The sequence below is a fragment of the Argentina silus genome, assembly GCF_951799395.1.
Source record: "Argentina silus genome assembly, chromosome: X".
Lineage (NCBI taxonomy): Eukaryota > Metazoa > Chordata > Actinopteri > Argentiniformes > Argentinidae > Argentina > Argentina silus.
Window position 1 is genome coordinate 52,602,357 of NC_139653.1, and position 13,877 is coordinate 52,616,233.

The 13,877-nt window shown below is 43.2% G+C and overlaps 2 protein-coding genes across 2 annotated transcripts in view; one reads left to right on the forward strand and one right to left on the reverse strand.

Annotated features, from left to right (window-relative positions):
* Positions 1–13,877, reverse strand: part of cdhr1a (cadherin-related family member 1a) — a gene marked incomplete at both ends in the record, with an annotated part of 179,415 nt that overhangs the window by 37,617 nt on the left and 127,921 nt on the right. The window lies entirely within an intron of this gene.
* On the forward strand, positions 1,543–8,835 carry chst3a (carbohydrate (chondroitin 6) sulfotransferase 3a). The gene is made up of 4 exons (XM_083695118.1): positions 1,543–1,969; positions 5,346–5,610; positions 6,122–6,700; positions 7,124–8,835. The coding sequence occupies exons 2-4, from the start codon at positions 5,531–5,533 to the stop codon at positions 7,821–7,823; spliced, it is 1,359 nt and encodes a 452-aa protein (XP_083551244.1). The 5' UTR covers positions 1,543–1,969; positions 5,346–5,530; the 3' UTR covers positions 7,824–8,835.

Sequence of the window (13,877 nt, forward strand, 5' to 3'; positions counted from 1 at the left end):
ACGCTGAATCATCTGAAGAATCACATCCTTTATGGATAATGAAAACATAGTTACAACAAATAGTAGAATTATCAAGACGAAATGGAGACAAATAAAAGCACTACTTGATTTAAAAGTGATGATATTGGATTATCTTTTGTTGTTTTATGTGATAAATTGGTGTCACTATTTCATGGAATTGTCTCCTCTGGAATCTATCTAGTTTCACAGTAATATGATATTATATTATGGGTATCCTACTTACTGTTAGACTAAACCATGTCAGCACAATTGTAATGATCTATCATTCTCAACCAAGAGGCAAAATCTAAACTGCATTAACGTTTTGTATGGCTACATAAATAAAACCGACCTAAAGAAGGTTTGTCCACGGGTATGTTTGTATGTATTGGGCTAAACCCTCCCACTGAAGCCCTAGTGATTGCAACCACATCTCAGGCTTTTACACTGCTGCCTCCAAGTGGCAAAAGGTGGTGGTGAATCGTTGACCAACAGAACTTGATTGCAAGATCAGGGCCTATTCAGTACTTCAGAAGAGAATAACACAAATAAATGATGTTGTTTCTTTAGATGTAATACAATTATTCTAATTAGTGATCGAATTTAAATCCTGCAGGGTCATATTCTTATGGCAAACACTCTATGTAGGAAAGAAAGATAGATAGAAAGAAAGAAAGAAAAAAAGAAAGAAAGAAAGAAAGAAAGACAGAAAGAAAGATAAAGAAATAAGGTATTTTAGGTGTGATTTTATAGCTTGAAGTTTTTGGGATTTACTATTCCATTGGATCCAGGCAGATAAATTAAGCGCAGTACAATCTAGTGTCAAATTAGCCTAATCTAAAAAATAGGCCATGGTGGCCTGTTTAATGTTCACCAGAGGGCAGAATATCCTCAGAGATCATGAAGTATGAGAAGACTTGTTCTTTATGTATTAAGCGTTGCTAAGGTAATATCTTAATATATATCCATCTATAGTTTAGCGTCAAATTGTAAAACTAGAAAGAGAAGATGCAGAAGAAACTTTGTGGGATTGCATAGTGTTGTTTTGATAGTGGGAAACATTTAAAGATGTTTCGATAGATAGATAGATTTGCTGGGTAGTTGAAAGAAAGTGAGATAAGCCCAATAATACTACTACTGCTACTAATAATAAGTATGAGCAATAACAATAACTGGACTTGTTTACTTCCTCACGTTTCCCTTGTATACTCCTTTGCAATAAATCATACAGTATGGGTGATGGTTTTATGGGCAATAAGTCAATGGTTCCAACATGTTTGGAATTTTCCAACACTGATTACCTGTAATTATACAGCATGGAGTGATGGCTAGAAATCGTAAATCTAGAAATTAAAGTGTGCAGTCGACACGTTGAATGTGAGTTTAATCCGGCTCATCCATCCTGCTTCTTCCCTAGGGCACTTTCCTTCACCAAAAACAGAAAGGTCCTTATACTACCACGTGACCACTTCTCCAGGATGTCCCACGCTATGAGGAGCGATGCGGTCGGGCGCTCTGGTCGCGGACTGTTACTTCGCTGCTCGCTGGGGTTGAACAAAGAAAAAAGTTCACAAGTTTAGAAACTAAAAATGCTTCTATATTTTTCTCTGATTTATATCAGGGTGTGTGATATATTTTGATGATTTTTAGTTTATTCAAGAGACCTTCAATATACATGTTACATTTTATTAACACATGTTGAAGTTTTTCTTTCTTCTTCGACCTCTCGACTGTATTTCTTATTTTTTTTTGGCTTGGTTGATATTTAGATGGTGTTTTACAATCTGTTCGTCCATGCCTTGCGTTTTTACGGCGCTTTTCATTCATTTGGCGGAAGAGGGTAACCGTGGATACAATGAAGTAGTGTATTCTGGCTCAAGACAATGCGAGATGCTACGGAGGATCGCGGTAGTATTTCACACCAGAACAGGGAACCTTCGCTTGAATCCCGAAGAGTCAACGGTGAAAGGTTTGTCACTATAAATCTGCAGCCACCCTAAGGGTCTTGTATCCCCGTTTTCTTGCAGGATATGCTATAGTGTGAGCGCCGTAGCCTATAGTGGCCATCGGCGACAACATATCATCGTGCGAATCACTAGCACCAATGGTCGCTTGAAAATCCATGATATTGCAGATATGCCATCAACACATGTTTGTGTTTCAGCGCATTTGTCACAGGTACTACCAATTACTGGAACAAACAAACAATTGTAACCTATTAAAGCAACATTTCGTAATGGCAGATACATATGTGTGCGCTATCTTAATCGATATGCCCCATGTCCATCAATTCCATTGGAGGAAACCTATTAGTGCAAAAAGACAATTTTTTTTTTAATGATTTTCAATGACTTTATTTTGATTAGAGGAAATGTTTTATAGGCTTATATTACGTATTCTATAGGTACTCATTCAGTAGTGCATAGGCAGGCTGAGGTCTTTCTTGCTCTTTAAGAGGCTACCATATAATGTATAGGCCTGCAATGTTTGGCTGATGTCTAGAGAGAGAGAGAGACTGAGACTTGACTTTTGACGTTCTTTGCAACATCCTCACTTTAAAAGGGATAAAGTAATGTTTTTTGGGAGAGAGATTCAGCTTTGTTTGCATTTTTGCTTTTTTCAAATTCTCTCACAAGGAAGAATTATGTATTATTATATTTGAACACAACTCCACCTTGACCAATGCAAACCCTCTCCTGTTCACACCCACATATGGTCCTACACACTGTCTCTCGCTCTCGTTCTCTCTCGCTCTCTCCATCAGACAGGCAAGCTCATGCACACTCGCACACACACACACATACACACACACACACACACACACACACACACACACATCTACACACACACACACACACACACACACACACAAACACACACACACACACACACACACACACACAAACACTCACACAACACCCGTAGGAGCTGTGACTGGTGATGGTGGTCTATCTCTTAGGAATGCCTCTCTCTTACAGTGGCATCCTCGCTCTCTGTACACAGACATCACATGAAACATGAGAACATGAAAACCACACATTTCCAGGAAAACAAATTTAGACCCTTCTATAGGTTTTTCTACGACATCAGTGGCATGAAAACCACAGTCTGCCTGAGGCGTTTAGCCTCCAGTGTCTCCATTGCAGAGGCACACGTAGGGTAGAGCTGCTCTAAAGGCTCTGAAGGCAGCCATTAATGTAATTTGTACCGAGATGATAAACAGAGTGATGTGCAGTTTCTGCTTGAGCAGATCGTCAGATTTGTCAAACGCCTCAGTGGGTCTTGAATATGTAAAGAGCTCAACTCAAGTGCTTCCGCCTGACAGGTTGACGGCTATGGCATACTATGCTGAGATAATTGGTTGATATTTACTTACAGAGTACACAATCACTCTGTGGCGGCTTGAAAGCTGTGTCTCTTCCATAATGATATGCTTTGTACAGATGATTCACTCTCTTGACAGGTCCAAATGGTGGGGACGGGGGAGGATTTGCATATATTTAATTTTCGGGGGTGTATTGAAGGAGAAGTGGAAACCGACATGTTGTTTCAGATACCAGTCTTCCGCCGTAGATTGAAGACCCATCTCTTCAGGCTACATCTTAACTGTCCCTCCTAAAGACCTCTTATTCCACACTACCCCCCTGTACAAGTTTCTCTCCTGTAAAAAAAAGTAAAAGAAAAAAAAAGAAGTAATTCTTCCTTTCTTCTAGCATCGTGACTGCCTATGGCCGCTGGTCTGAGCATTGATTACTTTATCTTATGATGACTGATGTATAGGTGATTCACTTACTTAACCAAATGTATTTGTTTTAAGTCTCTTTGGATAAAGGCGTCTGCTAAATGCCATAGATGTAATGTAAATGAAGATACATCCTCATTTGGCCCTCTGTTTGGGTACGTGGAGCGGGGGCATGATTTGAGAATCACGGCAAGAAATGAAATGAACCAAATCGGCCAGTAGCACACCTACTCTAGATTCCCAAAGAGGTGCTATGTGGCGTTACTGTGGCAATGAATACCATTCCCTCACATGGAAGGGTATTGGGCTTGGGCACTATTATGGGATGTTTTACCAGACTTTTGCCATGGTGGGCGTGATGAACTGAGCTAACCTCTGTGGCCTCAGTTGCAACAACATTATGGAAGATAAAAACAGATCCATCCATATTTGCCCCCAAGAGCATTTGCCCAAGCCCAGACTTGTTCTGTACCCTGTACCAATGCAGTGACTTTTAGTGAGGAACACTCCCCAGATAACAATGAACAGATGCCAACATCTTAGACGGTTAGCTCCAAGATGACTCACATGATGCACAGGTTAGTGCCTGTGTTTTATTTATTCCAGTTGGGATTGTGATATTGTTTGTTTTTACTCTTTGTATTCTGGAGGTTGCACAAGAATGCATGTCGGGTCTGAGATTCACACAGCACTAGACTTGAGATATGCCCCCGGATCTGTCTCGCGTTTAGCATTTTGACTCCATGCCATATGGAAGTGTTCCACAGCGATGGTACTGGGACCGTTTCCTGTTTACATTAACTCTTAAGAGATCTCTCTCTCTTTCTGGCCTGGACAGCTGCATATTCTATGCGGTTGGGGCATATGGATTTCCCATTAGTGTTTAAAATGTATTTCTCCACTTCATGTTCCAATTGTAATGAGGGACCTTTGGGGTTCTATTTGACTCTGCTCCCATTGCTGTGGTTACACAATAAAGGTTCAGATTTTTGCAACGAAATCCCATCCATTCAGGTTGCTACAAAATAGGATGATTCCCCAACTTCATAGCAGCAATGTCATGTCCTCAAAACCATTTCAAGGCTGACCTTATACCCAATCTCTCTCCATGGGCTTGAAAGAGATGGCACGCTTGCTTCAGGAAACGCAAAGGAATTGAAAGTCTTTGGTTTAATAGGAAATTTCCTTTAGAATCTTCCTTCAGGCCACAATATTTCAATACTAAATCACGTTATCTCTCTCTCTCTCTCTCTCTCTCTCTCTCTCTCTTTCTTCAGAGGCACAGCAATATCAGATAGAACCACCATTAAGACAAATGGTAACAGAATACAACAGAGAGGAAATTCACTTCAAGTTGTAGCTGGTAGCTTATGTTCCCATCAATATTCTCCTTTTCTGCCGTTAGTGACACCAAGCATCACTTTTATTACAAGGTGTGTGAAAAATTATGAATGATGAATCATCCCTTCTCTTAACCTTTTCTTTTATCCTCTGAAACACGAAACAGAATGACTAATGCTTAGTTGTGCCAATCTGTAAAGGAAGAATACCTTCTCCTCCACACCTTTCTAGAAAAGTGACCATTTCCTTTTCTTTTCTCCAGAATGAGGCTGCGTCCGCCCCATGACCTGCGGTGACCCAGATAGCTCAGTGAGCAGAGATTGCTGGAGACGTGCACCAGTTACACACGCACACACACACACACACACACACACACACACACACACGCACACACACACGCACACACACACACTGTGCTGACGTCCCACTACACAACCACGATCAAGAATGAGGACCAAGTATGCAATAGTCTTCATCTGCATCGTGGCGCTGGTGATCATCGAGAAGGAAAGCAACATCATATCTAGGTACGTAATAAGAGATATTTAAAGTCTGAGGTGGTTTAATTAGTAATGATGACTTGATGGTGGTTTGGTACATACTGTAGGTATCTTGGGGCTGTGCTTGTGGGTGTGTTACAGTTACTGCCACTATTGTCAAAGTGGGGTACGTGGATCGATCTAGGGGGTACGCAAAATAAATCTGTGATTTACCTTCCCAAACAGTCCTGTTGAATAGCCGACTGCAGTCTCAGTACCAAAAATAAATGCATGCACCCTGTCCAACAGAATATTATCACAATGTCTAATATGTAAGGGATAGTGTTCATAGAATATCAATTAGGCTACAAAATAACCGACAGGGGGTACATGACTGTTAAAAGTTTGGGAGCCACTGAGTTACTGGAACCCACACTAGGCTACAGTCACCTAATGAATATCCTACTTGGATCCACAACATTGTCTCATCAATGTCTGTGCTGCTGCTGCTGTGTGTTTAAACATTGACCAAATCTAAAACAAAATATTTCTCTCTCAGGGTCTCTGATAAGCTAACCCAGAGACAGATACCACAGCAGACCACCCAGACCCCACTGGACTACAGCCATAACAACAACAACAACACCACCACCATCACAAATCTGTCAGAAAATGGCGCCCTCGCCGCACTGGGCCAGCTGCTCTCTGCACTCACAGGCTTGAAGCTGAACTACACAGACCCCTCGTCGTCAGAGGACTACACTGAAGACCCGGACAACTACAGGTACAGCGGGGGCCGTAAGCACATCCTGCTCCTGGCCACCACACGTACCGGCTCCTCATTCGTGGGGGAGTTCTTCAACCAGCATGGCGGGAACATGTTCTACCTGTTCGAGCCGCTGTGGCATGTAGAGCGCATGCTGACTCTGGCCACCGGGGGCACTAACGGGTCGGTGTCGGCGGTGGCCTACAGGGACGTCCTCCAGGCGCTCTTCCTCTGTGATTTTTCCCCCCTGGAGAAGTTCATCTCCCCACCGCCCCAGGATCATGTCACCCCGGCTCTGTTCCGCAGAGAGTCCAGCTCCTCGCTCTGTGACGAGGATGTTTGCTCACCTGTGGTCAAAGACGTGTTTGAGAGGTAGGTACTTACCTAAATCATTGTTTGTGTCACTATTTCAACTCACTGTGGGCGTAATGTATGACAAGGCAATCCCGTTTCAGAATGGTGTCCTCTTAGAAATTATGTTGTGAGGTCATTGTACTTTCCTCTTCTTACTTCAAAGTGTTAAACACCATTGGTAGCAACAACTAACAACTGGTGCCAAATACATTATAATGCTTGGTGTAATGAATTCTGTAGAAATAAAAGTGTAATTACAAGATTATACAATGTTAGTGTGTAATTTCATTTTGTACCAGCTACTTAGCAACCATAATAAAGTCTAACCTAATACTCTCTCACTCAAAGGAGCTACTCTTTCGAAGTGACTGGACTAAGTGAACAAAAACCCCAATGTCTCCGCACACTGTCAGACTGCCATGTTCCCCCTCTCTCTCCCAGGTTCCACTGTAAGACACGCCGATGTGGGCCCCTCAACCTGACCCTGGCCTCAGAGTCCTGCCTGTCCAAGGAGCACCGCGCCATCAAGACAGTCCGCGTGCGCCAACTCAACACGCTGCGCCCCCTGGTGGAGGATCCCCGCCTGGACCTCCGCGTGATCCAGCTGGTCCGAGACCCCCGGGCCATCCTGGCCTCCCGCATGGTGGCCTTCTCCTCCAAGTACCAGACCTGGAAGGCCTGGGCGCTGGACGGGGAGATCCCAGAGGATGACGAGGAGGTCAAGAGGCTCAAAGGAAACTGCGACCATATTAGGATGTCGGCGGAGGTGGGGCTCAGCAAGCCGGCCTGGCTGAGGAGGAGATACATGCTGGTGCGCTACGAGGACATCGCGCGCTACCCCATGCAGAAAGCTGAAGAGATGTACAGGTTCACAGGGATCCCGTTCAGTCCCCAGGCCCGGGAGTGGATCCTAAGGAACACCCAGACCACGCAGCAGGCCAGCGACGTCTACTCCACCCAGAAGAACTCCTCGGAGCAGGTAGAGAAGTGGAGGTTCAGTATACCCTTTAAACTGGCCCGGGTAGTGCAGCGGGTGTGCGGACCAACCATGAGGCTGTTCGGGTACAAGTTTGTGGACAGTGAAGAGACGCTGCTCAACAAGTCGGTCAGCTTGCTCAATGACGAGATGTTTCGGTTCTAGGCCCCTTTTGATGTTGAAGCTTTGAATCCTGAACATGCTGTTGCCGTGTCAGACCGAAACTGAATGGTGTCAAGCGGTGCCAACCGGTGCCGTCGGCGCTGCATTGCTCAGACCAAAACGGAATGGTGCTGATTTCTGCCAAGTAGTGCCATTGCTGTTGCATCGCACAGATCACAACGGAATAGTGCCACGGGAAGGGAGGTGGATTTTGCCAAAGCGGTTGACTCTGCCTGCCTGGGGTCCCCAGGGGTGCTCTGGCACCATAGTCCTTGTCCAGATGTGCCTGTAGCCATTGTCATTTTCAGGAACTGTAAGGGAAAAAAAAACATTGTGCTAAATTATTATTCTATCTAAACTTTTACATATCAAACATAAGACTTGAAAAATATATTTATTTACTGGCAAATTGTAAATGTTGAAATGGCTATAGTGTATGAGAACATGTTATATATTTAATGTGATAGAAAGTGGTCTAGTTGGCAAGCCTTATATTATTACAGTAATCTATAGATTTTATTGATCGTATCCCTTATTCAGATTCAAAATTCAGGGCTGAACCATATACCTTTAGTGTGATCAGATTTGTATTTGTGTGTGGGTGTGTGTGCACATGTGTGTGCACATGTGTGTGGGTGTAGTTTTGGATGTATGTGTGTATTTGTGTTTTTAAAGGCTACACCAGTTCTGTATCAGATAGATGTGCACTAGTTCTTGTAGTTTTTAGAAAGCACAACTTAAGTTAGGTTAAGTCTTAAATCTATTCAACAGGAATTTACATAGTATTTGGCTCAGGTGAAGTGAATATGAATGTGTTGAGATGATGTCTGATGCATATGTCTATTGCATATTCTTGCAGAGCTATCTAAAAGGGATTTTGTGTAAAACAATGTAATATGTACTGTACGGTTCCCATCAACATAATGCCATGTATTTGACCAAACTTCCATTCCTATGTAGCAAACACATCAACACATCAACACGTGTCAAATTAAAAACAATTTACCTGCTGCATTGAAAATGTTGTTCAACTCTAATTTATTTATGTTTTACTTAGCAGTATTCATAATAACACCATTTGCCTAAAACATCTGGATGAGAAAGTCAGATGAAGTTAAGGTCCTGTGGTAAATGTAGCTCCTGTTATACAGATGAAAATCCCTCAGAGAAGCTTCTGTAGCCTACGGCCGAGGCCCTGCTCTTCAAGATATATGAAGGTAAGCACTGTGCATCGAGGACAATGGGCAGCATTATATCCCTTTAAGCTTACGGCCTGCTGAGACTGCCATGCTGGTGATGAAATATGAGATATACGTTATGGGCTCAAACACTGTCCTTTTTCTACCTCGCCGTTGGAAACCGTATTCATTTGGTTGGAGTCGTCCGGTGTAGTGTTAATGTGAATGAGCCATACAGTACGAGGGCTGGAATTATGGAACAGAAAACTGTGAGCGCTCTGAAAAAAAAACTCTGAGATGTACTGTAGGTTTAAGAGCTGGGTGAAATTGGTTTGCTGACATGTTTTAATATAGTAAAAGGTTTATATTGCTCAATTCATCTCTACAAACTTCAGACGGTGAATAAGCTCAATCAAGCCAAGTGTACCCTTAAGATTTACGGAAAACTTAAGAGTCATGGTAGACAGGACTGCAAATTGGCAGGATTGAGCAAATTCAGTCGATTTTCTCAGAGTTGAGTAAAGAACAATGTCTGTCCACATTTCACTGTGGTTGGTATCAACCTGCAGTACAGGACAGAGAAGTGAAGGGGCAAAAAGCACATCTACATTCTACAGCATGTAATGACGCAGTTATACAGAGATTTTTGGCCTATCACAGCTGCCATTTTTCAGCACAGGCTATCCTTCTCAAAGACGGGAGGTCTTCTCCTACAGGTAAACATCTCCTGAATAAAGCCCTCTCTCTCTCTCTCTCTCTCTATCCCCCCCCCCCCCCCCCCCCCCCCAAAAAAAAAAAAAAAGCCAGCTAACCTGGTTTGCCCTGAAAATTTGACTAGGTTCAATATTAGTGCCTTGAAAGATGAGGCGCAACACTTTAAAAAGTCATAATTGTGTTCACAATTCTTGCTAGTATTCATCTTCCTACACCTTAGTAGCTTGGGATGTTACTCCACTCCCTTTTTAAAAAAATATATATTTATAGGGTATTTCTGCTTTATTGGGATAGAGACAGTAGAGATTGACAGGAAAGATGGGTGAGAGAGAGAGGAGGGATGACATGCAGGATATGTCGATGGCTGGAATCGAACCAGGGACCAGGCAATGATATGGTATGCGCCTTAGTGTGCTACACTACTGGCCGCCCCCATGTTACTCCACTCCTGTGACACATTGGAGACTTTGTTATCTCTTACAGAGTCAATAAAAGGCTACAGTTACATGTCTGCTGTGGAAGCAGGAGGATATGGGAGAAATGTCTTGTCCTCTTGTGTTGAACTAGACCTTGGAGCAGAAGGCTCTGCAGGAGGGACGTTATTCACATTGCAGTGAAAGTGTTACAAGGTGATACACACTCACGAACACTTTATTAGGAACACCTGTACACCTTCTCATGGTGGAGGTGGCGTGATGGTGTGGGGAATGTTTTCTTGGCACACTTTGGGCCCGTTAATACCAATCAATCATCGCTTGAATTCCACAGCCTATTTGAGTATTGTTGCTGAAATTGAAACAGAGAGAGAGCGAGAGAGACCATATGCTTTAACTCATTCAGTGTCCGAGGGTGAATAAAGTCGCCCAAACTGTCAACATTCTAGAGTGCCAAGGGTGACTTTATTCACCAGAAATGCATCAATTATGATGCTTCATTTTGTAGCCAATCAGAGTATTGTTGCTAGGTAAACACCACTTAGAACACTTGGCACTCTAGGTGGGGAGTGTTCCGGAATTCTTTGGAATTCTTTAGCAGTTGGTGAGTCAACTCCCTTTACCTCGTTGTTATGGCAATCAAGTATCAAACTCTCCTGAAAAACGCATTGTGTTTTAAAACAATAAACAATATGAGAGATGACAGACTTGGCAGATTTTCCTCTCAAACATGACTTGGATGATCTATGGGGAAGATTTATTACCAGTGATTTTATTAATAATTATACTTACTGGATATTTAAAATGTCTATACAATTGCTATACTTTGTGTCAGTGTTTTGGTTTGATTCCATCTATACCTGAACAGACTGTTTGACGGTAACATGCACAGTTCCTGAGTTCTTCTAGGGAAGAAGAAGAGGAGGAGGAGGGGGGGGGGGGGGGGGGGAGGAGGAGGAGGAACGTTAACAATCTGTGCCTCCCTTCATGTGTGGCAGAAACGCTTGGAGCACTAAGCTCTTATCTCAGGAAATGACTAATTCTCCCTTCCTGTCCTCTCCCACATTGCATGTCTTCCAGTAGGAAAGAACATTATGACTTAATCATGGTGTTCTCTCAGTTCACCAAGTTACAATACTCCAATGTTCAAATTACTTTTGAGAGGGATATTTCTCCAAATCCAGCTGTCCAGTGTACATTTTGCATGTTTTGTGAAGCAGACGCGAAAAAACATTATTGTTCCTTCCTCCTGTTCTCATACATTCTGTTGCTAGGAATCCCCAGAAGGTCTAGTAGGAATGACCAGAGAGACAAACAAACATTAAGGAACAGTAGGTCCATTCAAGCATTCTTTCACCCAGCTTCATGCCCCAGAAAAGTCCATCCCCTTAAAGGCCAGCGGCCACAGCTGCAGGTCATTGGGATGTGACCCCAACACCACTTCGTCCCTGATGCAGGAGATCACTACCGAAACATCTGATGTTGGATTCTGCTGAAATCTGAACTGACGTTTTGTTTCATTGTGGTATACTGCAAGTGGAAGTTGTCTTCAACAGCTGTGAACTTGTAGCTACAGGGAGTTGCACTTTGCTAGGGCGTGAATCCTCCTCTCAAGAATGTCATTCGTGAATGGGCTGCAGTCAAGTCGTTAATCAGGATAGATGTGAACGTGTGTGTTTGTTGTGTAAGAGATCATTTATACAGTACTTTGGATACTGTGTCGACCAGTCGATCCATTTACCCTGATGTCATGTTTTGTTTTACTATGGTAAAACAAAAAAGCTTCTGTTGGACATAATTGGTAAATGGGCATGGGACCTACATTTACATTTACATTTTGACATTTAGCAGATGCTTTTATCCAAAGCGACTTACAACAAGTACATTTGTATAAAGTAAGTGAATCATGTATACATCAGTCATCATAAGAATAAATCTATGCTAGGACCAGGTGCTATTGGCAGTCACAATGCTAGAAGAAGAAATGATTATTATAATTATTTATTTATTTAATTATTTATTATTAACAGTAGAGGAACTGTACAGAGGGGTCGTGAGGCGTGAAGACGTCTTTAGGAGGGACAGTCAAGATGTAGCCTGAAAAAAGAAAAAATGCTATTATTATTGAGGGGGACAATTTTGCCTGCTTCTAACTTTTGTCCCCCCTACTCCCTTGGGTTGAGCTATAAGTAAGCATTAATGCATGACAGGGTGTTCATTAAGAGCCAATGTCCGCACACTGCAGGTCGAGTGCACTTACTGCTGGAAGTGTGTGGATGTCGCCTGTTACGCCACTTCTCAAAACAACAACACACTTCAGCAAAGTTGCTCCGCCTGACAGGACCTTATAATGCCCAAGAATGTTGATAAGTAGTTCCCACTAGACATGTCCATTAAATATGTTTAAACCATTTTGGGAGTATATTTGTTTATGAAACTGCAGCATCTGTCCAAATATATAGATATATTCCATCATATTGTTCCTATTGCTAAAGTTCAATGTTGTTGTAGGCTAAGTAGAGCCTGGGTTAGGGTTAGGGTTTAAGTCTTTTCGAAGACGCATTCTGAATGTCGACATTTGGGCCAAAATGGAGCCTGGCCAGTGCGGAAGCATATAGAGTAGGAAGATATTTTGTCGTCCAAAGTCCGACAAATGATTGCTGGGTAGCCATGACGTTTTGGAGCTGAAACTGGCTATTTTCATCCTCCATGTTTCTCCATCTGAAGTCTTGTTAGCCCCGCCCACTTACATACATTACATTTACATTTATGACAGTTAGCAGACACCTTTATCCAAAGCGACTTGCAACAAATACATTTGTCTAAGTAAGTGAATCATCTATCCAATAAATCGTCATAAGAAAAAGTAGTCTATGCTAGGACCAGGGGCTATTGGCAGTCACAATGCTAGAAGAAAGAAGAATTACCTTTTTTTATTTATGAATTTATTTACAGGAGAGAAACTTGTACAGGGGGGTAGTGGGTATGAAGAGGTCTTCAGGAGGGACAGTTAAGATGTAGCCCGAAGAGATGGGTCCTCAATCTATGGCGGAAGATAGGTAGTGACCCTGCAGTTATGACAGCAGTGGGAATCTCGTTCCACCAGCGGGGCACCAGAACAGTGAAAAGCTGTGACCGAGTAGCGCGGCTGCTGCATCCGTAGAGCAGAGTGACAATTGCTTGCAAGTAGGGAGGGGCTGTTCCCTTTGCCGCCCAGTGGGCGAGCACCAGGGTCTTGAATCTGATGAAAGCTGCTACCGGGAGCCAGTGGAGGGTATGAAGGAGGGGGGTGACATGGGAGAATTTGGGGAGATTGAACACCAGACGGGCGGCAGCATTCTGGATGAGCTGCAGAGGCCTGATGATGGAGGCAGGGAGTCCGGCCAAGAGTGCGTTGCAGTAGTCAAGGCGAGAGTGTTAGGACCAAAGGTTGTGCTGCTTCTCTGGTGAGGAATGAAAGTATCTTGATGTTGTAGAGGAAGAATCTACAGGAGCGTGCTGTCACTGTGATGTTCGCTACACAGGATAAGTGGTTGTCAAGGATCACCCCAAGGTTCTTGGCTGTCTGGGAGGAGGTCAGTAGAGTTCTCTACTGTTCTCTACTGTGATGGAGAAGTCTTGGAGAGGGCAGGCTTTCCCCAGGAGGAAGAGTAGTTAAGTCTTGTTGAGCTTGAGGTGGTGGGCTGACATCCAAGCGCAAATGTCTGCAAGACACACAGCGATACGTGTTG

Coding starts and splice junctions, on each gene's coding strand:
- chst3a (XM_083695118.1), top strand. CDS start 5,531: ATGAGGACCAAGTATGCAATAGTCTTCATCTGCATCGTGGCGCTGGTG. Junction 5,611..6,121: donor GAAAGCAACATCATATCTAG/GTACGTAATAAG, acceptor TTTCTCTCTCAG/GGTCTCTGATAAGCTAACCC. Junction 6,701..7,123: donor GTCAAAGACGTGTTTGAGAG/GTAGGTACTTAC, acceptor TCTCTCTCCCAG/GTTCCACTGTAAGACACGCC.